Source organism: Ochotona curzoniae, unplaced genomic scaffold, assembly GCF_017591425.1.
Source record: "Ochotona curzoniae isolate NIBS_2020 unplaced genomic scaffold, NIBS_Ocur_1.0 contig_1014, whole genome shotgun sequence".
Lineage (NCBI taxonomy): Eukaryota > Metazoa > Chordata > Mammalia > Lagomorpha > Ochotonidae > Ochotona > Ochotona curzoniae.
In genome coordinates, this window is record NW_024464920.1 from 5313546 (window position 1) to 5338437 (window position 24892).

The following is a 24892-nucleotide window of genomic DNA, read 5'->3' on the forward strand; positions in this document are numbered from 1 at the left end:
AGTGCGGAGCTCTTGGAGTTCTGACTTCCTGGCCCTCACTGTCTCTCGCCCTAACCCCTTGATGTGGTTTGCACAAAACATCTGTCTCTGCACCTGCTGGGACACTCCAGCTCAAGGGCGAGAGAACATTGGTGTGCCAAAGTCTTGATCCCAAGGCCCAGAGCTCTCAGAAGACCGCCCTTGCTGCCCGGCCTGGCCCCGGGGTGGGGGACGGGGCCTCTGTCTCCTGCAGAGGGGATGCTCTGAGGAGGTGGCCACCCATTCTACTGCTCAAACCGTGTCATAAGGCCTCCTTCTCCCTCTAGGCCTCCTCTCCCTGCCTCTTCTCCTTTGTCAGGGTCAGACCTGGGTGCCGAGAGAGAGAGAGAGAGAGAGAGAGAGAGAGAGAGAGAGAGAGAGAGAGAGACCTCTGCCCGCTGTCCTACACTGCTGCTGGACACTGCCCATTAGGGATGTGGCCAAAGAAGAGGGGTTCCTTAGCTTGCCAAGAAGGGGAGGCAGCTGGCTGGAGGGCGGGGTGACCTTGGAGGCGGCTGGGGGGTGAGGGGGAGGCAGCTTCATTATTGATGAGTCCTGCACCCCGGGCTACTAATGAGCCTAAACCGGCTGCTCTAATTGATGTCAAGAAACTTGAGACCCCCAGATCAGCTAGCCGCCTGCCAGCTGCCTCTCCCCGCACCCCTCCCCCTCCCTGCAACCTTCCCCCCCAGCTGCTCTATGAACTTCCTCCTTTCCTCCTCCTGGCCACGTCCACCAACACAGCCCGTGACAGGCCTCAGGACTACAGGTCACCTCCCCCTGCCACACACTCCTTCCCCACTATGTTCCTCTCCATCATCCTGGTCTCATGGTGGGACCCAGCCTTGTTCTGTGTTCTGGTAGCTTGGGAAATGTGCAAATAAGAACTTAAGAGACACACATAGCTAAGGCTCGCAGCTCAGGGCAGTCAGTTACCCCAGGCGTTTCTGAGCTCAAGGAATTCCTTCCTTATACTGTGCACTGGTGGCTGAGCCCTCCCTCCTCTCAAGATGACTGACGGATGCAGAGACACACGCCTGGCTGAGCCCTGTCTTCACGGCTCTCTTCCCTTCCTCATTTTCTCCCCCCAGCCAGGGCGAGGGGGTTCACATCTGGCCCTTGGCCTCTGCTGGCTGCCAGCTTCATTCTGGCTGGGGAACTCTTGACTTCTGGAGCTTCCCTAGGTAGGGCTGCAGCCACGCCACCCTTGGAAATACCCAGTGTTTCTTGGCCTCTTCAAGCCCCTCCCTCTTCTCTCTTATGGATTCTGGAAGGTCAGTCCAGAGGTATGGAATGTGAAGAAGTCATATACTGGAGTCCTGTCCTGCTAGTTCTCGCAGGAGAACTATCTTGAGGTGATGCAGGCACCACTAGGCCCAGAGTCAGTGAACATCCGGGATGATGGATAGACCTCACATCTTCCCTTCCCCAAATTCCCACTAACTTGTGCCTATGCTGCCCTCTGGTGGCTAAATTCTAGCCCAGCCTGCCCTGGGCGTCTTACCTCCTTTCCCGGCTTTGCTTTGCTGCAGTCTTTTGGGAGGCAAGAGAACCCTAGAGGACTTGCTTATTTTGCCAGATTGCTTTTCAAAGATCCAAACCCTGGGGTATTCTCATTGAGAAGGAGCACTTTCATAGGATCCAGTTGGTGTGTGCTCCGGGGCAAGTTACATAACCTCTCTGGGTGTCCTTGTGTACACAGAATTCGTGGTACTGGCTTGGGGGCAGGCCTTTGCTGCGGCAGCTGAGCTGCTGCTGGGATGCCCTCATTCCCCTTTGAGTGTCTGGGCTTGACAACAGGTTCTTGCCGTCGTACACCCTGGGTGACAGCAGGTGATGATGGCATAGGTACTTTGATTGCCAGCCACCCAGGTGGGAGATCCAGCCCAAGGTTCCAGCTCCTGGCTTCGGCCAGGCTGTGTAGGCATCTGGGGAGTGAAGCAGTGGGTGTGTAAACTGTGTGACATGTTCCTTGCCCAGCACAAGAAAGCTTTCAAAAGAAAACACCGGGCGGGAGGGGGGTTGAAGAGTGGGTTAAGCTGCCTCTCTTGGGGGGGGTGGGGTGGGAGGAATGCCTATACGCCATATGGAATATTGAGTACTGACGCCTCTCCCTCTGATCTAACCTCCTGCCGGGAGGCAAAAGATGATAGCCCAAGTGCTTGGGGCTCCTGCTACCCAAGTAGGAGTCATGGCTTTGGTCTAGTCCAGTCCTGGCTGTCATGAGAACTTGGGGAGTGCACCAGGATGGCAGATCTCTGTTATTCTCAAGTTGATGAAAAGTAATCAACAATTAAGCAACAAAGTCCAAACTGGCTTTTCCTTCCAGCTCAGAATCATGTTTTCCCCCCCCCCCCCCATCTTGCCACTCTGATTTAGGGATGCTCAGGGGGTCCTCTGAGTCATCTCTCCCACCCTCAACTTGGAGCCCCTGTCTGCTTCCCTAATCTCAACTCTCCTCCCATGGGATGCTGGGGAACAGGGTTGGGGTGGATGGACAGAGTGGGGGTTAGGGCGCTCAGGGTTTCCTGTGGGTGCAGGGCTGTTTGCAAGGAGGCTAGTATTCCGGTTTCTTCGGTCAGTGGGGCATGGGAAAGGGTTTATTGCACTTGCAACAGAGTTTAAATAAGTCCAGGGGTGAGGGGTAGAAGGTGTGGGAGGAGGGGAGGGTAAGGAAGGGCAGCGTCAGTGCAGCTGGCGGGCTGAACCCACACCCTGCAGGCCCACAGCCCCCCTTTCTTGGTGGGGGGAGCAGGAGGGCCTGTGGCGGGCCCGGCTGAGGTTCCAGATGGGGGTTGCCATCACAGCCCTTTGCAGAGTCCAGGATAGAGAGCTGGGCCCCGAGGCCCATGCCTGCAGCCGGCTCCCGTGTAGTCCTGGGTCTGCCTGGCATAGGCTATCAAGGACGAGATCAACCCCGGACTCCAGGAGGGGCTGAATACACCAGACCCGCTTGAGTTCTGGTCCCCCCACTTCCTCCCACTGCCTAGTTGGCTTGCGGGACGGCATTGCTCCTCATCTGTCCTGGGAAACCATCCACCGTTAGTGTTCCTTGGCAACCCACCAGGGTGGGGAAGTCCAGAGCTGCCGACTGTTGTCCCCCAGCCCCAAGGGTCCTGGCTGTGGCGGGTCTCCTTCTGGGTCTCTGGCAAGGCCCGGGGATAGCTGTGTGCAGGCCAGCACTGGATGGGAAGTCCTAGGGGGGCCACTCTGGCCCAAGGATTCCGATCAGTTCCCCAGCCATGGTTCCGAGCCGTTTTCTGGACTCTCTCCAGGACATAAAGGTGGCAAGGAGGCCGGGGCTCGGGTCCGCAGGGAGGGCGCGTGTAAACGCGGGTCCTTCACAGTGCGGGGGGCAGGGTCCCCGCTGCGCACCCCCTGTCCCGGCTCCGGCCCTTCAAGTATGTCTCTGGGCGCGGGAGATGAGCTTCTCCGTGGCCCTCAGCACCTTCAGGAGCGCCCAGCCCCCTCCCTGGCAGCGGCCTGCAGGTGGGGGACCGGGTCTTCAGGGTTGGAGTCTGGGATCAGGCGGCCTCAGGCGTCAGAGGTGGCTGGAGGCTTGAGCTGAGCTTTCTCCATGGCGGTGCCGTATGGGAGCGAGCGCTTGAAGAATCCAAGCTGAAGGAGAAGGAAGACCCTTCAGAGACCCCGGGCCCCGGCCCTCACACCAAGAGGGGCTGCCGAGGACCCTAGTGCCCCAGTTTCCCCATCGTGTTGAAGTGCTGTTGTGGTGTAGCAAGATAAGCCTACAACAGCAGAAGCCCACATAGACACCTATTTGAATCCTAGCTGCTCCACTTCCTATCCAGCTCCCTCTCTTAATGTGCCTGGGAAAGCAGCAGAATATGGCACACAGATCCTTGGGCCCCTGTACCCACGTGGGAGACCAGCAAGAAGCTCCTGGCTCCCGGCTTCAGCCTGGACCAGCTCTGGCTGTTGTGGCCACTTAGGGAATGAACCATTGGATTGAAGACCTCTCTCTTTCTATCTCGGTAACCACCTTCCAAATAAAAATAAATAAATCTAAAAAAAAAAGTCCCGAGCAGAGCCGGGACTGGGAAGTTGGTTCACGCTCCAGGGTGGGGTCTGAGTGCCCAACAGAGCAGCTATGACCCTGCACTTTGAAGAATATGGGGGCTGCAAGCGAAGTGACGGCATGCGTGCCCCGCGCTCGCCAGGGCTGGTTATGGTTTCTTTGCAAACAGAGGCCAGATACCACTCTGGATCCAGGGAACTCTCTGAAGTGGGGACTGTGGCTCAGAGGGGTGAGATGGGTGTGGGCAGCCCAGGCGCCCGGGGCACTGAGAACAAGGGGGGGGGGCTGACCTTGTAGAGGACATAGATGAGCAGACCCAGCAGGAGGAGGCCGAAGAGGATGGCGAGGATGATGATCCACAGGGGGACGCCCTGGTTGCCTTCCGCCTTGGTCCACTGCACGGTGGTGGCCACCTGGAGGAGGTGGGGGGGGGGGGTCCCTGAGAACTCAGCCATTCTTCCTTCCCTACACTCGCCGTTGGAGCTAGACCCACCGCCCACCTCTCATGTGGAGCAGATGTAACAGCATTCTGAGCTGAAAAATTGTGTAAGTCCCCGGTGGCCCAAGGGAATAAGCTGCCACTTGTGAAGTTGACTTCCCCGTATCAGAGATATCAATTTGAGTCCCGGCTGCTCTGCTTTCAACCCAGCTTCTTGCTAATATACCTGGAAAAGCAGCGGATGGTGGCCCAAAGGTTTAGATCCCTGGTACCACCCATGTAGGAGACCTAGATGGACTCCAGGCTCCGGACTTCAGTCTGGCTCTCTCATCATCGAGACCATTGAGGGAGGGAATCAGTGGATGGAAGATCTCTATCTCTCACCCTGCTTTGAAATCAGTCAAGTCCTTTATAATAAGGGGCTGGCATGGTGGCACAGTGGGTTAAGCATCCTCTATGGGTGCTGCTGGTTTGAATTCTGACTGCTTTGGTTTGCATCTGGCTCCCTGCTAACATGCTTATAAAAGCAGAAGTGCCCTGGCGTCTGCCCCTGCTGCAGCAGATCAGAAGCAGCTCTTGGTTCCTGACTTAGGTCTGGTCCAGTCCCGGTCCCTGCAGCTATCAGGGATGGAATATCCCTCCGCGCTTCAAATAACAACGTCTTTAAAACAAGCAAGTTCTGGGCCCGATGTGATAGCGTAGCGACTAAAGTCCTTGCCTTGAACACACCGGGATCCCATACGGGTGCCGGTTCTAATCCCGGTGGCCCCACTTCCCATCCAGCTCCCTGCTTATGGCCTGGGAAAGCAATCAAGGACAGCCCAAAGCCTTGGGACCCTGCACCCATGTGGGAGACCCGGAAGAGCTCCTGGCTTCAGGTCGGCTCAGCTCTAGCCGTTTTGGTCACTTGGGGAGTGAACCATTGGATAGAAGATCTTCCTCTCTGTCTCTCTTCTTCTCTGTATATCTGCCTTTCCAATAAAAATAAATAAATCTTAAAACAGAAAAACAACAACAAAACAAACATGTTCCCAAAATATGCTATACTGTCTCTTCCGGCCCTTCACACCACTACCTCTTGCCCAGAATATTCTGTCACTGAATGGTTAGCCTCACTGGTTCCTTCAGGTCTTAGCTTGAATGTCACTTCTTCCAGGAAGTCCTCCAGATCCTGCAAGACTGGGTCCAGGCGTCCCCAGGATGGGTTTTTTGTGGATAGTGCTGTCCTGTCACAGCTTGCCTGCAGACCCTGCTCACCACATCCCTGGCCACAGGGCAGATGTTCAACATGCAGGTTTCAAAGGCCCACCCCAGGTGTAGGGGCAGGGTTGTGAGTCCGCAGCTCCGGCCCCAGACCCACCTGAAGCTCCTTCCGGGGCAGCTGCTGAGGCAGGATCCGGTAGGGCATCCTCAGGGCTTGGTACACCGCTTCACACTGCAGGCTGAACGGCTGGTGCTTCTTCTGGTCAGGGGGAACAGGGGGAAGGGAGAGTCGGGGGTCAGGGGCCCCCACTGCGATCTGGGGTGGTAGGGGCTCCCTGCAGTGTGGCTCAGGTTAGACTCCTTTCCTGAATGTGTCTTAAGGTTCTTCAGGAAAGTAAGTACGGGTTTGAATAATTGTAACTAAGCCATGTATAATCAGATGGCTGTATGTTCCACAAAAGAACAAAACAAAACAAAAACCCTGCTTTTGAATCATGAATGTGGGTTGACAGCCAGGACAACCACTGACCTATCGTGTGGGCTTGGCAACTGACTGGCCTTTGCAACACCCACGTCTGCTTGCCTGTGCACGGTGGATACCCCCTCACCACTCGCGTCCCCACATCTGGCTGCTCCCCCTTAGAATGGGCTGGGAAAGGGAAGCGGTGGCTCCCAATGCAGCCGCTAGGTGGCACCAAACGACACGCAGGCTGGTCTGAACCCTAGCGAGGGAGAGAGAGCGCAGGCCTGGGTCCCCCTCTCTCCAAAGCAGAGAGGAGGAGGAAGGGGATAGGAAAGGTTCCCTCACCTGCAGGAAGGTCTTGGCCCAGACTCGGAAATGCAGCTGCAGGCTCTGGCTCTCCTGACGGTGCAGGGTCCCCAGTTCGCAGCGCAGCCGGAAGCACTCAGTATCTGGGCATTTCTGGAAGGAAAGGAAGAGGCTAGAGTCTGCCATTCTGCCCTCCCGCAGCTCCAAGAGCTCACCTAGGAGCCTGGGGCACGGGCCCAGGCCTCGTTCCCGGGGGGGGGACTCACCAAGATCTGAGGCCCCGAGGAGGCGTGGCTCTTTGTGGGAGCTTCCCGTCTTTTCAGGTGGTGGGGGGCATCCTCGGAGTCCAGCTGGAAGAGGCAAGAGGCCCCAGTTAGGGCAGCCTGCTCCCAGGCTTCCCACTATTTGACTGACACCTCTCACGTGCAAGGCCGAGTTGGTTCCTGGCACTTCCATGGGAGCAGGTGTGTAAATGAATGTTGAGGGTCCTGCTGTTGCCCCCCGCCCCCGGGCCTTTGCACTGCTTTGCCCAGGGTCTCCACAGCTAGGACACCCAGCTGGGCCCTGGTTTCTGAGAGATGAAGTTGGGTCTCCCATCTCCCATAGTGTAGGAGCTTGGCATGCAGGTCACTTTCCCATGTGTCAAGTGCTCTCCTTCCTTGCTTTTTCCCACCTGCCACCCTGCACTGGCACACAAGGCAGGTGGCCATGCCCATGTAGTCAGTGCTGTGCACCCTGAATTCAATGTTGTGGATGAGCAGAGATGATAAAACAGGCCCTGGAGCCTCCGGGGAGAGGGAGGGGACGACACTGGGCTGGGCCTGAAAATATGTTGCAGAGAACTGAGTAAGGGGTGGGAACCAGGAAGGCGTTTAAAGAGGCGGAGGTGCGGACAGCAGAGGTGCCTGCCCTCCCCCGGACTCCAAGGTGCCTGTGGGTGTTCCCTGCTTGTGGGTACCACCTCTCCTGGTCCTGGCCTGGGCCCCCATCCATCTCCACACCATCACCCAGGCCCCTCACCTGCAGGCCCTGTGTGTTGAGGGGGTAGTTGCTGGTGCAGTTGCTGAGGCCGATCACTTTGGTCATGTAGAGGAGTGGCTGACCTTCCAGAGCCTGGGGACAGCTCAGCTCCAGCATGCCCCGGCTAATGGAGCTGGGGCCCAGGTTGATGAGCTGTGGGGGCAGGAGTGGGGAAGAGTGGTGTGAGAAAGAAGGGCTCGCAGCCCGCCTACCCCAGTACCCTGCAGCAGGGCCTGATCCCCTCTAGCCAGTACATTCTTCCCACCCTGGCAAGCTCTGGCTTATCACTGAAGCTGGCTGTCACTCATGTTGGCCCTGCCTCCTCCTCACCTCATAGACGTGGTGCACAGCCGGGCCCACGTCCCCTTCCTCCTGGGGTTGGTCTCGGGGGTGCCAGTCACTTACTGGAAACAGAACCGCCTCAGGCTTAGAGACCCTAAGGAAGGAGGTGGTTTAGATGAGGGCATAGGCGATGCCAGTGTACCCTCCTTTTCTACCCCTCTCCCCAAAAATGCGCTGTGATCAGGAGGAACTGACCCGTTGAGGGAGACCTGTGCCTGAGCCTCCACAGACAGCCGGAAGGAGACCATGTCGCTCTGGGAGTTGTTGAGGTTCTTGCTGTGGGAGGGGTAGAATGAGAAGGCAGGGATCCCAGCCGGGGGAGAAATCCACCTGCCTAGGCCCCGCCCCCGCTTCCTACCTGAGGATCTGGAAGTCAAACTGGATGGTTTTCTTCGTGTCCCGGAGATGAGGGACCGTGAACCGCAGGCCACCCCAGATCTGCAGGACAGGGTGGGCATTGAACCCCGGTCCCAGCCCAGGGTCCCCTGTCCCACCAGCCCCTGCCCTCCTGTCCTCCTGTCCCCCTGCTTACATTGGCTCCCGCCTTCATGGGGTTGCCCAGGTCACACACCAGCCGGCGGCTCTGGTTCACTGCGAAGTAGTCACAGCTCAGGCTGGAAAAGTTCTGGAGGAGGCATGGGTGTGGGTCAGGCTCGATGTTCTCCACCATATTCACTCTCGACAAGGTGCATCCCCCATCCTCTCCCTGCCCTGGCATCCTCTCTCACCCCTGGGTGTCTGACCAGTCCCGAGTACTCCGCCTCCGGAGGGGCGGTGACCCAGAGCTCTGCCTCGTAGGCACCGCCTTCACCCACGTTCTGGGCGTGGAAAGTCAGGTTGAGCGCGTTCTTGTCGCCCAGGTACACGTGTTTCTGCTCGCTGCAGGGGGCACATGGGGCGGGGCGCCAGGGGGTGAGTCCCCAAACCGGGGCGGGGAGTGGCTGCTTCTCCCCGCCCCCCCAGTACAGCTCTGCAGTTGGTGGAAGCTGCTGCTGACTGCCCATGCTCGGGGACTCGGAGGGTTCAGCAAATGTTGGCCAGCTTGCAGTCCCAGCCCCGCGGGGGTCTCCCAGCTCACCCAAACACCTCCAGCTGCAGGTCAGGCACACACACGTTGTCTTCTCCACAGTCCAGCAAGATCTGAACCTGGTGGGGGTGGCCGGGGTGGATAGGGCATTTTTCAGATCCTGAGGGTCCCCCCCAACGGTTGCTGGGCCGTGGGCACCCCCTCAGGCCAGAGCCCTGCCCTCTTCCCACCGGCCTCACCTTGTCCTCTATCCGGCTCTTGCTTTGGTAATGGAGGACCGGCTGGAGGCCATGGCTGTCCACAGGGGCTTGTGGGTCCAGGGAGAAGTTGAGCGCGATGTGAATTGGGGAGAGTTTGTCTCGGAACTCCGACTCGTTCTGGGGCCAGTGGAAAAAGTTCCCAGGGTCACAGGGCTCTGCGGGCCTGGGACCCTGGCTGCTCTGTCTCCCTGCCACGTACACCTGCTTGGTTCCCTGTTGGGGCGCAGTTCTGATCACACTCAAAACGGGCCCCCTTCCTCAGCCGGAGGAGACCCTGGCCCTTCGAGTAGCCTCCCATGGGCTGGCACTGGGGCTCAGCATGTTAAACTGCTGCTTGTTGCAGCAGCATCCCACATTAGAGCAGAGGTTTGGGTCCTGGCTGCTCCACTCCAGCTCAGCTCCCTGCTAAAGCACCGAGGGAAGCAACGGAAGATGGCTCAAGTGCTTGGACCCCTGCACCCATGTGGGAGACCCGTATGGAACTCTGGGCTCCTGGCTTTGGCCTGGACCAGCCTTGGCCATTGAGGCCTTTTGGGAAGTTCTCTCCCTCTCTCTGTCACTCTATGTTTCAAATAAAGGAAATAACCCCACCTCCCTGGTGGCTTTGGGAGAGGCTCCCACCCAGCGCACAGGTGCCACTGGAGCCCTACCCTGAGGTAGATCTTCATCTCCCGGCACTCCTCCCGAGCCCCATTCTGGATGAGCAGGGTCTGGGTCAGGGTGACCTGCTTGGAGGCCAGGAACAGTGCTCGCCGGATTCCTCCCTTCTGCTTCTGCCAGTCCAACTGGAGCTCCACTGCGAAGCCTGCAGCCGGGGGGACGTGCAAGGGGATTCCACTTGGCCCTGGGGGGCGTGTGTGTCTCCCCCCGACACAGCGGCACCAGGTCCCCAGCCCCTCCTCCCCTCCTGCACCCGAGGTCTCCCTCACCGATGGTGTCGGGGACGTGCTTTCCAGAAGCGTTGAGGCAGAAGCTGAGGTTGATGCTGCGAGAACATCGAGGGGAAACATGGAGGCTCCAGCTGGGGCCGGTGTCCTGCCTCCATACCCACCCCACTGCCTCCTGGCCGACTTGGCTGTCCGCGACCCAGGGCAACCTTGGTCGTCCCTCCCACACAGCTCGTGCACTCACCAAGACACTGGGTTCCCCTCCAAGCTGCAGCTGCGCTCCTCGGGGTTGAACATGGCGGGGAAAATCGTGAGGGAAGCGCTGGCAGACACGATGGGGCGGCCCCTGCCAGGCGACAGCAGGTGTGGGGTGGACAGAATCTGAGGCCTCAGTGCCAGAAGGTGGCTGGTTTGCTCCATACCTCCTCACAACACCCCCCAACTCATACCTGTATACCACGGCCTTGTCCACGCCAAAGGACCCAACAATCAGATCTGCAGGAAGCCAAGAGACCCCCCAAATCAGGAGTCTTTCTTTCTAACCCCATTCTAGTTTCTTGTCTCAATCAAACTAAGGTCAGAGGGGACGGCGCCTTCTTGTGGCATTGTCCTAGAACTGCACCCGGGAGCGTAGGCACCACCAGGGAAGGGCCACTCACCAGGGTAGCCGTTGCCATCCAGGTCCCGGCCTCCTCGAAGGGCAGAGCCAAAGAAGTCCGGCGTGTGGCCAGCTGCCCACAGGGGCTGCAGAACCTGGGAAGGCTTAGTGCCCAGCCCCTCTGGGCCCCCAGGGAAGACATAAACAATTCCCTGCCGGGCCTCCCCACCAAAGGGAGCTCCAATGGCCACATCTGGAAGACACACACAAGGCAAAGCAGTCAGCACACCAGGAGGTCAGGGGTCCCAACCTCTCCCACCAGACCACAGAACTGCCCCTGCCCACCGCACTGTCAGTCCCCCTATCATCAAGACCCAAGCACTGGTATATTCAAGTGCCTACCTGCCTAGCTTGCCTGCCTCTCCCACTTCTGCTCCAGGCTCCTGCACGCCCCCAGTGCTCACCATTGTAGCCATCCTGGTCCAGGTCCCCCAGGGGGCTCAAGCAGCTGCCAAAGCGGCCAAACTCATGGTGGCCAGTGAGGGTCAGGGTGGGCGTGGTCTCCATGCCAGCTGGGTTCTGCAGGTAGAGGTAGACCCTGCCCACCTCTTGAGACCGCCCGTCCGCTGTCCGCTCCATGAGCAGGGGTGCGCCCACCAACAGGTCATCTAGCCTGGGGCAGGGAGAGGAGACCTGGGCATTCACAGTTGCTCCCAACCCTAGTGCCGGAAGCGCATCCCAGATCTCTGCCCCCTCCCACCCAAGTCCCAGGAGCTGAGAGGTCTGCGGTCTTGAGCCCCCAGCAAGCAGAAGATGAACACCAACAAGGCCACAGAGCCACATCCTGGGAGGAAAACTCTCCTGGCCCCTCGTCCCAATCCCCTCCTCCCTCTTCGGTCTCCTCACCCATCTCCATTGATGTCTGTGGCAGCCACTGCGTAGCCAAAGTAGGAGGCCATCTGAGGGGAGGACAGGGTGGCAGTGTCGGGTCAGGGCTGAGGCTCGGGTCAGGCTGGGAAGCTGGGAGTGTTGGGGGGGGGGTATCCTCACCTGTTCCCCTGAAAAGTTGTAGAGGGACTGGATGTCCGAGCCGTTAAGGACGGTGACCTAGGGACCGAGGGGACAGGCACATCGGTCTTGGGTTGTGGGACAGTCCCAGGGTTCCCATCTCCCTGGGAGCTCTGGGGTGGGTCCCCAGTTCCCATCTCCGGGCCGGGTGGGTCCATCCCATGGCTGCCTTCTGGTCTCTCTGCCCGCCTCTCACCTGCTACCAACAAATTTTTCTGTCTCCTGCCCATCTCTAGCCACAAGAATGGAAGATGAACAAATAATCTTTGCTCTCTCCCTGGCGCCTTGAGGAGTGCTCAGGAAGCAGTAAGACACCAATAACAGCACACAGAGGTACACTGTGACAGAGTGGATAGTGCCGCTGCCTGCAACGCTGGCATCTCATATGAGTGCTGGTTCGTGGCCTAGCTGCTCCACTTCTGATCTAGCTCCCTGCTAATGTGTCTGGGAAAACAAAAGACGGCCCAACTGTTTGGTCCCTGCACCCACATACAAAACCCAGAACAAGGTCTTGGTTTGTGGCTTTGGCTTGGCCCAGCCCTTGCCATTACAGGTACCTGGAGCAGCGCGGATTGAACCAGCATATGGAGGTCTCTCTGTTACTCTCTTTCAAATAAAAAAAAAAAAATGAATCTTTGGGGCCAGCATTGTGGCATAACAGGTAAAGCTGCTGCCTGCAGTGCCAACGTCCAATATGGACACAGTTCATGTCCTGGCTGCTCTGCTTCCTGTCTGGCTTCTTCGCTTGTGGCCTGGGAAAGCAGTGGAGGACGACCCAAAGCCTTGGGAGCCTGTACTCATGTGGGAGACCTGGAAGAAGCTCCTGACTTTGGATCAGCTCAGCTTCAGTCGCTGTGGCCATTTGGGGAGTGAACCAGTGCATAGAAGATCTTTCTGTTTCTTCTCCCCATAAATCTGATCTGCCTTTCCAATAAAAAGAAATAAATCTTTGGGGCCAGCATTGTGTGACAGCTAAAACTGCTGCCTGCATTGCCAACATTCCATATGGGCATCAGCTGAAACCCCAAGTACTCCACTTCCCATCCAGCTCTCTGCTAATGTGCCTGGGAAAACAGTGGAGGATGACCCAGGGGCTTGGGTCCCCGCCACCCATGTGGGGAACCAGGAAGAAGCTCCTGTTCCCTGGCTTTGATCTGGTCCAGCCCTGGCTATTGCAGTCCTCAAGGGGAGTGAACAAGCGAGCAGGTGGACAGATCTCTCTAGATCTGTCTCTCCCTCCCTCCTTCTCTCTAAGTTTGCTTTTCAAAGAAATAAATTAAAATTCCCCAAAACCAAACCAACACAACACAAAGCTCCCATCACCTCACCCCCCACCTTTAGCCCCAGCAGTCCTAGTTCCTGTGATGATGGCTGGGGGCCTCTCCCAGGACATGGGACAGCTTTCGCTTTCATCTGCGCCCCTTTGCCCACCCTGTGGCCAGACTGCCCTCCATGGACCGAGGACAGCTGCATCTGGCCCACTGCTTGGAGCCTCAGGCTCTGCACCGGCTGGCCCCGCCCTCTCGGTCTCTGCTCAGTCTTTTACTCTTAGCCCTGCCCCCCGCAGGAGCCTGCAAGCTTGGTCCAAGATTGGCTTCATCTCTGCCCACCTGTCACAGAACCTTCTCCCACCTAGCCCCTCTCTAGAAAGGAAATTTTCCTTTCTCGACTCTGCTGTCACAATTATTCGGGAAATTATCAGAGCAGAAAGAATACTGATTTTGGAACAAGACAGACCTGGTTCTAAATATTTACCCATGGGGCCAGTGTTTACGGCGCAGTGTGTTAAGCTGCTGCCAGTGGTGTTGGCATCTCCTTATGAGCTCTGGCTGCTCCACCTCCCCTCCAGCTCCCTACTTCTGTACTTGGGAAAGCCGTGGAGGATGGCCCGAGTGCTTGAGCCCCTGCCACCTACAAGGGAAACCTGGAAGAAGTTCCTGGCTTCCAACCATACAAGCTCCAAGCAATTGAGGCCATTTGGCGAGTCAACCAGTTGATGGGATACCACTCTGTCTCTCTTTGTAACTGTCTTTCAAATGAAAAGAAATAAATCTTAAAAAAAAAAAAAAAAGAAAGAAAAAAGGGCTGACACAGTAGGCTAGTGGCTAAAATCCTTGTTCTGCATGCCTGCCAGGATCCTATATGAGTGCTGGTTCATATCCTGGCTGCTCTACTTCCCTTCCAGCTCCCTGCTTGTGGCCTGGGCAAGTAGTCGAGGACGGCCCAAAGCCTTGGGACTCTGCACCCACGTAGGAGACCCGCAAGAAGCTCCTGGCTTCAGCATAGCCACGTTTAGCCATTGTGGCCACTTGGAGAGTGAACCAGCAGATGGAAGATTTTTCCCTCTGTCTGTCCTCTCTGTAAATCTGACTTTTCAATAACGATAAATAAATCTTTAAAAAAAAAAGGCAAATTAATCCATAGAAGCCATAGAGGACAGTGCCTGTCGCACTGGAGGGGACTCCTCCTTCAATTAGAATCAGGTGCATCTGGGCTAGCGGTGCCTCATGACACGGTGTGTGAGGTCCTGGTCTCCTTATCTCTCACCTGGCCTTCGTAAGGTTGCAAATGTGACACACTCTTAGGGCACTCTTATCTGTATGCTTTTTAAAGCGCTTGTCAGGATCTAATAATAACAAGACCAGCTGCGCCTGCCGAGCCCTTCACCCCGGCGCTTATCTCATTCCATCCCCATGAGGGCTGTGTGAGCTCAGAACTATTATTACCCCATTCTACAGAGAAGACAAGGCTCCCAGAGGCGAAACAGGAAACAGGCTACAAAGAAAGAACACAATGTCCCCTCCACAGCAAGTGCCAGAACTCGAACCTAGGTCAGCCCAAACCTCCCAAATCCCGCTGTGTGGTCCCAGTCGCAGGCCCGGGGCAGGTGGGAGGTCGGGACTTACATAGCCATAGGTGAAGTTCCCTTTTGGCACGCCAGCAACAAAGTCTGCAGAGAGAAGCGAGGCGGTGGGTGACTGTCTCCGTGCCCGCGTCTTCCCCCCCTTGCCACCTCCCTTAGCCCAGTCTGGCGACACACTCACCTTCGGTGTTATCCCTGCTGAATTCACCCACGGCCACGGAGTATCCTGGGAGGTCAGGACACGGGATGTTAGCACTTCTGGTCTGGCCCAGCCCAGACTCCCTCCTTCAAACCCCTTACAGTCACCCAATGGGTGGCATGGAGGGCTCAGGAGCTGGCAGAGTGGGAGTGGACGTGGCAACTGAGCCCTCCCCCCGCGCTGGCTCACCCAGGTAGCTGTCGTCGTACATGGAGTCGGCCTGGCGCGTCTGCAACTGGCCCTGCACCAAGTTGATGAGGTACTCGGGGTAGTAAGACTCTGCAATCTGTTCCTGAGTGGCAGACAGGATCTGGCCTGGGGAAGGGACGGGGAGGGTGTGGCTGGAAGGGCGGGTGGCAGGTGGCAGGGATGTGGGGTGCAGGGGGCCCCAGCTGCGCAGGAGATGAGCAGTCTGGTTCGACAGGAGTGTGGAGAGTAGCAGGATGGACGTGCGAGGCTGAGGAGAGGCAGAGGGGGACCAGGACGGGGAGGAAAAGTGACTCCCACTGCAGTGTGGCGAGGAGGCCCCATGCCAGGCACTCCAGGATGGCAGGGAATAATTTACCTTGCCAGAAGTAGCTCCCGGGGCCTCCTATGACCACACGGCCGGTCTGCGGGTAGAAAGGAACTAGGTCCAGCATCCGGTCCCTGACCTCCCCAGGGATCCCTCCCACCCACGACCCCCTTCCCTCTCAGCTCACCCCCTTACCTTGGTGAACTCCGCACTGAAGCCCCCCTGGCAGTACCCCTGTCCTGCCGCCCAGCTGAAATCTGTGAGGAAGATGGTGGTGAGAAAAGCGGCCATGGGCAGGGAGCCGGCAGAAAAGGGGCAGCGGACAGTGGACAGAGGGTTCACACTGCCTGGGGAGTTTGGGGGGAAGAGCATCTGCCTGGGCACAAGGAGATGTGGCTCCCAGAGGAAGCAGACACGCCTACCTGAGCGGCAAGGTGCGTACTCCAGGATCCGGGTGAAGTTCTCTGTGGAGAGGTAGCAGGTGCCCACGGGGTCGCTGTGCGGCTCCTTCTCTGTGCGCCAGCTGTACATTGGGGCGCAAGCCTGGGAGAGCCCAGCAGGGGGCGCTTCAGGGCCGGTCAGGGAAGGCCCCTCCTCCCTCCTTCCAACACCCCAACACCCCAACATCCCCATCACACACATCCTCCCCAGCCAGCCGGGCCCCTTACCAAGATGGAGGAGCCATGGGCTCGAACCGTCGCCCCGAACCACTGCCAGGACTTGTACTCTACAGCCTCCTCTTTCTCATCTCCAGACACGGAGGGATCCAGGACGCGGGGGCCTTGGGAAAGTGAGAAGGGGACTGAGCTCTCATCCCTCACTGGGCAGGGGCGCAGGCACGGAGCTGCAGACTGCTGTGCACGAGGGCACCCCATCCCGGGCTTCAGGAGCTGTCTCCCCCTGCTCCCTCTGTCTCCTCACCCAGCTGTTCCCTTGGTGGGGGGCAATGGCTGATGCCCAAGAGTAGCCCCCTGCTGTACTTCTCAAGCACTGAGAGGTAGAGAGGGAGAGCAGGGGCTCCCGTGTGCCAGGTCTCTTTCAAATGCCTTTGTTGCTGGAACTGGTTAGGCTGAAGCTGCACATGGGTGTCAGCTCAATCTAGATCTCGTGTGTGTATGTGTTTGCATGTGTAGTGGAGGTATGGATGTGTGGGGACCCTGCTCCTCCATCCCTCATGCCTGTCTCCCAGGGTGTGCGTTAGCCTGAATCTGGAGACAGGAGCTACAGCCGGCTCCGGCTCACGTAGTGTGATGCAGGATGCACGGTTTCTAACCAGCACCTTCAGCACTGGGCTAAGTGCACACCCAACTGATTATAAAAAAAAAACCATATATTTAATGGGAGTTTTTAATTTAAAGTGCAGTTTTTGGTTTACAGCAAAATGGAGGAGGGGTGGGCAAGTCCAGAGGGTTCCCACAGGCTCTCCCCTTCGAACACACACCCAGTGTCCCCTGTCATTAAGGCTCAAGTTACCATGCCACACTGGTTACAGCTGATGAGCCCACACCCACTGCACGGTCTCCCAGGGCAGTATGCAGTGCGCACGGGACGCTCGCTCTTGCTGCTGCGGTCCCCTGAATGGCTACACCGGCAGGAACGTGTTCCATCTCTTTTTAAAACATCATTTACTTTCATTGGTATTTGAAAGTCAGAGAGAGAGAACAGAGAGATTGTCCATCCACTGGCTCACTCCCCAGAGCCAGAGCCAGGCCAGGCTGAGGTCAGGTGGCTGGAACACCACCCAGCTCTCCCCTGTAGGTGGCAGAAGCCAGGGCGTGTAGTGGGGATGCGTCCTGCAGCTGGGACTTCCTGAGAACACACCCCGAAACTGTGTGCAGGTGCCCTGCACCGCAATGCCAGCACCTGCCTCGCTTCTTGATTTTTTTTTCTCTCTTCAAGGCCATTCTATTATAATCCCTCACTAGATCAGCCTTGCTCATTCCTCTGACACTCATCCAACTCCGTCTCCAATGGTCGAGAGCTGGGCTAGATGGAAGTTAAGAACCAGGAACCCATCCAAATCTCCCACCCGAGTGGGTGCAGGGGCCCCACAACTGGGCCGTTCTTTGCTGCCTCCCCAAGCACATAGGCAGGGAGCAGGTTGGGAAGTGGAGAAGCCGGGAATTGAACTGGTGACTCTGGAATGCTGGCATGGCAAACAGAGGCTTAGCCCACATTGCTACAACAAGAGGAGAGGTGGGGGTGGGTAGGCTTTTTTCTTTTTAAAATAAAGATCCACTCATTTTTATTGAAAAGGCAGAGCTACAGAACAAAGAGAGATCTTCATTGGTTCACTCCCCAACAGGCACACGGCCCGAGGTGGGCTGGTCCTAAGTCAGGAGCCAGGATTTCCTATGTGGATACAGGGGCCCAAGCTGGATGGGAAATGGAGCAGCTGGGACTGAAATCTGTGTCCATAAGAAATGCCAGCACTGGGCCTAGTACAGTAGCCTAGCAGCTGAAGTCCTCACCTTGCACACGCTGGGATCCCATATGGGTGCCAGTTCATATCCCAGCAGCCCTGTTTCCCATCCAGCTCCCTGCTTGTGGCCTGGGAAAGCAGTCAAGGACGGCCCAAAGCCTTGGGACCCTGCACCTGTGTGGGAGACCTGGAAGAAGTTCCAGACTCCTGGCTTGGTATCAGCTCAGCTCAACTCTGGCTGTTGCGGCTCACTTGGGGAGTGAATCATTGGATGGAAGATCTTCTCTGTCTCTCCTCCTCTCTGTATATATGGTTTTCTAATAAACATACAAAAATAAATCTTTTTAAAATGTGACAGCGCCGCAGGCACAAGCATGGTATGCCATGCCATTGCACTGGCCTCTCCCCCTAAGCCTTTGAAAGGTAATTCTCTGGATTCTCCTTCCTCACCTCCTGCATCTACTTTTTTTTTTTTTTTGCCGTCCCCTGACTCGGCTCTATCTCGGCCTGCTCCAGTTCACCTCCTGGTCCCACTGCTGGTAGCTGGGTGACCTTGCTTCCTTACATATAAAACAGCTGTTGAAAGGATTAAGTGAGTTCATGGATGCAAAGAGCTCCCCAAGCACGCCTAACGTTGCAAGGGCCCTTCAAGTGCTAGCTGATAGTGTCAGTTTCCCGTTGCCTGCCAGCCCGTGGCTGCCCGTGCAGACTGAGTTCCTCGAGGGCAGTGGCTGAGTCATTCCGGGTGCCCGGGGGCGGGGGGGGGGGGCTGCAGGGTTGCTAGCTCAAGTCTACCCCGTTCTTTGTGTTCCCGCCCTGGCCTCCCCTGGCTGCGGGTGATTCAGGGGAAATGAGAGCCACATGTTTCTGAATCATGCCCGCCCTCTTGGGGCTGGGCCGGACTGGGAACGTGGAGTAAGTGCCACGAGGGAAAAAAAAGAAAAAGGCATTGCAATGAGCCGGAGCCTGCGGGAGCTGGTGCTGGGAGAGCGAGCACGTGGCGGCGGCGGGGGTGGGGTGGGGGTACCTGGGCGGGCCCCACTCGGGTCCCGCCCCTCCGGCGACAACCCCGCCCCCAAGCCCTCCCCGGGCTCGCCCCGCCTACCTTTGCTGTCAAATTCGATGGGTGTGCACGGCGGCGTGGGGCTGGCGGCCCAGGGACACATGTAGACAGCACCACCCTGCAGCACTCCCGGCTGGCTGGTGTTGGCTTTGGGCGCTCCCACCAGCACACTCACCCTGTGCGGGAATAGGAGCAGGTTGGATCAGGGCAGGACCTCAGCCCTCTCTGGGCCCAGGCTGGCTGGGGGGCGCTGGGGGAAAGAGATGCCCCTTGGGTTGTATTTATAACTCAGAAGATGCCACGGATGCCAGAGACACAGGCTGGAGCCAGGCGGTCCCCATGTGCCGCTGTCACTAACACAACCTCCCCCTCCTCCTCCCACCACAGTCTGTCTTCTCCCACCTTTGCCTGTCACCCCCGCTCCCGGCCACCGGTCCTTCACCCCGCCGCCAAGTTGAGATGTGCAGGGCTCTCCTCTCGCTCAGCTTGAACCCTTTTGTCCCAAGCCCACGCCCTTCCCTGAGCCGAGCCCCAGGCGTCCTGCTGCTAAAGCTGCCCAGCCTTGGGGCGTGTGGCAGGAAAATGTGAGTCTTGGAAATCAGGCAGCAGCAGGCATGGAGAGAGAAGCTGGAGCTCGGACAAAGCGGACTGCTCCCCAGGGCCCAGGCCTACCCTCCTCCCGGGGCTGGGGTGGGGTTCTGTCAACCCCTGAGATGGCATTCAGGATGTGCTCCTTGGCACGGTAGGGGCATGGCATCGCCATTCTCCCCAGACCAGCACGTGTTTGCTTCCAAGGGGGCTTCCCAGGTCTCCGGGGGGTTACAGCAAAGGTGCTGGGAATCTTTTCTCTGCCTCCCCCTTGCCCAGGTCGTCTGCCTCCATGACCTTCACACACCTCTTGGTGCTTGTGGCCTGTTCCCCCAGGCTCCCCAGTGGTGCTGACCGTCACATCTGGTAGGCTGGGCCACTCAACCTGGCTGCTGAGCCGATGGGTGTCTCTGCGGGAGGCCGAGGTCTTGGCTGGACTCCGTGAGTGCCACTGCCCTGAGCTACTATAACTGCTCGCTCCCTTGGCTTTGGTTTAGGAGTCCCTAACTTCCCTCTTGCTGTCAGAACCATCCCTGTGGCTTTTCCTGTCCCCTCTCAGCTTTCTGAACCCCAATGCCCATGGTCCCTGATGTGGGGGTGGCTCCTTCAGTTCCCGTCTAGGGACTATGAAAGACCCTACAAAAGCTGGCAGGGACGGGAGCAGCTCCTCCAAGAGAAGCAGGTACACCAAGAGGGGCTTGGGGGATGGAAACAGCTGAGAGAGCAAGTGCAAGGGGTGTGAGGAGAGAAGTCTATGAGACTGGGGGAGAAGAGCAGCCAGGTGCAGGGGAACAGGATGGGGAAAGGCAGGGGGAGAGAGTTCCTGAAGTTAGAGAGGGTGGGGAGGGGAGGTGCCAGCCTGTTATCCTGGGGACAGGAAATGTTTACAGCCTGTGGCTTCCTGTCTATTGCCAACCTCTCACTTCTCCGTTTGTCTCCCACCCACTGAGCCCCACCCCTCTCCCTCATGCTTTAGCTTGGGGCGGGAATAGGCAGCAGGCCGTGCCAGAGGCACAATGACCAAATCCAGAGGGTGAGGCTGCTTTGTCCAGAGCTGGGGGAAACTGAGCCACAGAACCTGGCGGAGAAGGCTGCTGACCTGAAGTGGGGCCACAGCAGCCATGTTCCAGGAGGCAGGACCAGGTCTGGGGGTGGGAGTGGGGGAGCTGGGGTTCTGGCTCTACCCCAACTCAGAGTACTGGTGGCAGCACCCTTTCTACTTCCTTCTGGATTCCAACCAGGTGTCCTACAGCCCAGGGCTGAGGCCAAGGGACCCTGTTCTTCTCTCAAGCTTTGACTTCACCTGCTCTTGGGTTATGACTATGCCTGGACACCCAGTCTCTCAGCCCCACAACTCCAGTGTGTACAGTCCACGGTCTGTCCACCCAAGCAGGATGCCTTGGAAGCTGGCTCATCCTCATACATAGCCATTTCTGGCTCCTGTAACCTAGCAGGCCACTCCTCTTAGAGGCCCAGGAAGGTGACAAAGCAGAGTCTTGGTGCTCTTTCTCAGTATTTCAGAAAGCCCGATGGAAATCATGTATCTGCTTGGGTCAAGCGGCCTGGGCTAATTAAAACATCAAGTGTATCTGCTTTTTGGCTGGAATTAGACAGACTCACACAGAGACACTGGCCGTCATGCTGAGCACAAACTCTGGCGATGGATGTCTTTTGGTTCATAGGAAATGATAAAAGGAATTCATCAGCCCTTACTTTACAAACTGGGAAAATTCCAGGGAAGTTAACGCACTGCCCAGCATCTCTCAGAATACCCACCACCCACCCCCAGCCAGGAATCCTGGTTCCTAGGCCGGCCATTGCCAATCTATTGCCTTCTTTCCTGTATCTGTCCAGCCAGGCTGCTGATTAACCAAACCCCTGTTCAATACTCGGTTACTGTTTGACTTGGTTGGCCTGACAAGGTTGGGGGGCAGGGGATGGACACGGGTCCAGCTCTTGTGGGACTGACAGCAGCACTGGCCAGGCTCAGAGAAGAGCACTGGTGCCAGATCCTGCGTGCCTTCACAAACAAGGATGTGCCAGGCCTGCCTCCGGCTGCTCAGCCCGCCTTTTCTTCCTTCAAGCCCCGAGTTCTCCATTCATAAAATGATGGGGTGTCCTCAAACAGCCGCTGGAGGAGTCCCATGACAACGAGTTCTAGTTCTCAGTTTCTTTGACTTGAAGGCTCCGATTTTTGCAGGCGGCCGATGAGTAGTTCAACTTGGGCTGGTTAACACAGGCTTTCTGTAACAAGTAATGCAGCCACTGATGGGAGAGTGCTAGGGGAATGTGAGGGATGGTTCTATCATCATTGTCATAAGCAAGTACTAAAAGCCAGTAGGAATGGGTGGAGGGGCGGAGGGAGAACCTAAACAAAGAACTAGGTGGTGGCCAGGGAGAAGAAAACCAGAAACCGGAAGGCAGCCACCCCATAAAAACTCTGCCAGACCTGATGCCCCTGTGTGGACCAGGGAGGGTCGGTCCACACAGTGCTCCATTTGGTCCTTAGAACAGCCACTCTAAGTCAAGTGTCTGATTTTCAAGAGAAAATCAGGATCCTGGGGTTCAAGTAACTTGGCTCTGGTCACAGCAAGGAGTCAGTGGTGAGATGGATAAAGTCACAATTGGTGACACCTGCACCCCGTATGGGTGGTGATATGAGTCCGTCCAGCCATTCTACTTCTGATCCAGCAGGGCTGATGGCCCAAGTCCCTGGGCCCCTTCCGCCCATGAAGGAGACCTGGAAGAAGTTCCTGGCTCCTGGCTTTCCCAGCCATTGTGGCCACCTGGGGAGCTAGCTCACCATCAGATGAAAGCCATCTCCCTCTGTCTTTCCCTCTCTCTGTAACTCTGCCTTTCAAATAAATACAAAATAAAACTACAAAAGAATGCGTCAGTGCTCGCAGCACTGCCTGAGGTCTGGCCAGGGGGGGCCTCTATGATGCTTGCCATGTCCTGTCCTGTCCTGTCCCGTCCTGTCCTGGTCTGTCCTGTCCTGTGGCTGTGGGTGTCAGGTGTGACAGGTGATGCAGGAGAGGCCAAGGGCAAAGGTCCTCCCTCTCTGGCAATGGCCCTGGCCAAGGAGCTCTGTCAGCCTCCTGTGGAGGCAGGTCCAGTAGTGGTGGGAGGGAGGTCCCTGGGGAGGTGGAAGGTTCTGGGCCACACTGGAAGGCGGCATTGCCAAGAGCTAGTGCAGGCTGGACTCCTGGGATCCCTGGGGAGTGGGGGGGATCTTGTTTAAGAAGACAGTTTAGGGACTGCAGCATCCGGCCAAGAGCCAGACAGACACCTAGGGAGCCAGGAGCTTGACAAAGTGCAGATGTCTCAGAAGAGTGTTTGAAAGAGGGCCACTCCTGGGTGGAGTGGTGGAGGGCAGAGGGGAAGGTGAAAAGCCACACACTAGGCACCCTCATCTCCAGGCCCTGCCTGCCCCCGCTCCTCCATTAGGGTTGTGGTAAAGAGTCTGAGCGGACTCGGGGGGTGGCCAGGCCTGACAGGGGCTCCAGGACAGGGTGACGCAATGGGGTTTGGGCAGGAGGCCAGGGGGGTGGGGTGGGGACGTTGAAAAGCCCAGCACCAACAGCTGGGGACTAACTACCCTTCTTTCTCCCCCCTTCCAACCCTAAATCCTACATACAAAGGTGAACCCTGCCTCCACTTCCCCCTCAATTAGCTAGATGAAGCCCTCCAGAATGAGACAAGGATTGGAGGTCCAACAGTTGAGTGGATCATATGTGCAAACAGGGGCTGTGTGCACGCGGAGACCCTGGGGGGTGGGGCATTACTCCAGAGAAGAGGACACCATCAGGACTCTGCCATCTGGGATCCCTGAGCCCTTCTCTGCAGACTTCCCAATCTCCCGCCTTGTTCCAAAGCCGCCTCTAACTCCTACTTGCACCCAAGCCTGTGGGCACCCGTTTTCCTGGCACCCAGGGTCCGAGTCTGTTCATCAGCTGGCTGAGTAGGGAACCAGATTCTCCTTGGAGGCTTCTGGAGGTCCTGGATCCCTGGTTCTGACTCCTGGCCAGAGACCTGGGAGAGTCGCGGGTTTCCAAGTTTCTAACTGAAGTGCTAGCGCTCCCGGACTCAGTTCAGCTCCAGCCGGCCGACAAGCTACAGGAAATCAGCTTTTCTCTTCCTCCCAAGAGCTGGAGGAAGAGGGAACCGGCCCACCCCCTCCACGCGCTCACACACGCCCCTCCCGACACGGCCGCGCACCCGCCCAGGGCCGAGCCCGCCCCCAGCCCCAGCAGCCCCCATGGCCAGGGTCCCCGGACTCTCCCTCCAAGATCTCAGATCCCCGCATCGGAGCACATGCGGTGGAGGATGAAGGGGAAAAGGCCTGGGGGGCAACCTAAGAGAAAGGAGAGGCAATCGCCGTCCCCTCCACGGGTCTTGCCCAGTCTGAGTTGAAGGGGGAGGGGAGACCAAGGCTGGCCCCCACTTAACCTTCTGACCCCCTCGGTCTCTGAATCCCCTCCCACTTTACGCGTCCCCTAAAGCTCCAACCCCCTTTCCCTCTCCGCACAATGGCCCATGGGTCTTGAGATCTCCTAGTGCCCCCCAGAACCCCTCCAAGGCCTCTGCACCCCCAACCGAAGACCCTCCTCTCCTGGTCCCCGCGCTCTCCCCTCCCTTGGCCCTGGGACCCCCGATTGAGACTTCCCCAGCTCCCAGCTTTGCGACGCCTCCAGACACAGCCAGCTCTGCCTTCCGATCCCTCGCCAGCCCCTCCACGCCGGCCACGGCTCCCCCCGCCACCGCCTCGGTCCACGAGCGCGGGCCCCCAGCTCCAGCCCGGTCCTCTCCAAGCTCCGCCCTCCAACTCCGATCCCCCCCCTCCTGCAGACCCCAGCCGCGCCCCCCAACTCTCTGAGCCGCCCCCACCTCACTCTTCCCCGCCACGACCCCCTCCTCACTCACCCCTCCGTCCCCGGCCGGTAAAACTCCACCGAGAAGCCGAAGAAGGAGCCCAGGGGCCCAGAGAGCACCGCCGGGGCCTCCGCGTCTAAGTTGAAGCCCCCGACCCGGGGCGGCGGCAGCAGCAGCAGCAGCAGCAGCAGCGGCGGCGGCGGCGGCAGCGGGGGTCGGCGCCGGGGGCCCCAGCGCAGCGGCGCGGCGTGGAGACGGGACCCTGGCGCCCGGCTCCCCATAGCGCCCGCTCTTCCCTGTCCTGGGGCCACCGACCCGGAGCCGCTTCCTAAACCTCCCAGAGGCGAATGACTCAACGCGGGGAGGAGTTTGCCAAACTCCCGGCTGGGCCCTCCCCCCGCCTGCAGAGGGGGCTGGCGGGGGGGCATTCCTGGGTTCCCGGGGACGCCGAACCCGCGCCCTGCACCCCGCCCCTGCTCGCGGCCCCCAAGGGGCTGCGAGGGTCACCAGCCACCTCCAGCCAGCCCTCGCCCCGGTCCGGAGCTGGACGCCGGGCGTCCCCACTGGGCCCGGCTGGGCGGGCTCGGGCCCTTCCCCTCCTCGGCTCCCCCTCCCCCGCCCTCCTTTCCAGATGTACAACGTAAACGCTCGGAAAAGGAGTCGGAAAAAGGGAGCGGAGAATTTCCTAATGAGGAAAGAAATCA

General features: G+C 58.2%; 1 protein-coding gene across 2 annotated transcripts; it reads right to left on the reverse strand.

Annotated features, from left to right (window-relative positions):
- Window positions 1-2596: 2596 nt before the first annotated feature.
- ITGA5 (integrin subunit alpha 5) lies at window positions 2597-24636 on the reverse strand. 2 transcript variants are annotated; one of them, XM_040980031.1, is made up of 30 exons: window positions 24240-24636; window positions 18771-18904; window positions 15912-16024; window positions 15666-15786; window positions 15439-15500; window positions 15295-15340; window positions 14919-15044; window positions 14712-14756; window positions 14574-14617; window positions 11650-11706; window positions 11506-11558; window positions 11064-11272; window positions 10661-10852; window positions 10451-10496; window positions 10246-10347; window positions 10044-10099; window positions 9765-9919; window positions 9094-9231; window positions 8906-8973; window positions 8556-8706; window positions 8360-8452; window positions 8186-8265; window positions 8023-8103; window positions 7816-7921; window positions 7486-7638; window positions 6732-6815; window positions 6505-6618; window positions 5854-5952; window positions 4345-4467; window positions 2597-3636 (listed from the first exon to the last, which is right to left on the reverse strand). In XM_040980031.1, exons 1-30 carry the CDS (start codon window positions 24614-24616, stop codon window positions 3553-3555), a joined length of 3312 nt encoding a protein of 1103 aa, XP_040835965.1. In that variant the 5' UTR covers window positions 24617-24636; the 3' UTR covers window positions 2597-3552. The 2 variants fall into 2 exon arrangements, with proteins under 2 accessions (XP_040835965.1, XP_040835955.1); XM_040980021.1 differs by having other exon boundaries at window positions 5854-5955.
- Between the last annotated feature and the right edge of the window lie 256 nt (window positions 24637-24892).

Excerpts from the sequence above, each read along its gene's own strand:
- ITGA5 (XM_040980021.1), bottom strand. The coding sequence starts at position 24,616 with ATGCCCCCCCGCCAGCCCCCTCTGCAGGCGGGGGGAGGGCCCAGCCGG. Across the intron at positions 9,232-9,764 it reads AGATGAAGATCTACCTCAGG|AACGAGTCGGAGTTCCGAGA; the intron begins GTAGGGCTCCAG and ends CACTGGCCCCAG. Across the intron at positions 7,639-7,815 it reads CTGTGCACCACGTCTATGAG|CTCATCAACCTGGGCCCCAG; the intron begins GTGAGGAGGAGG and ends CTGCCCCCACAG.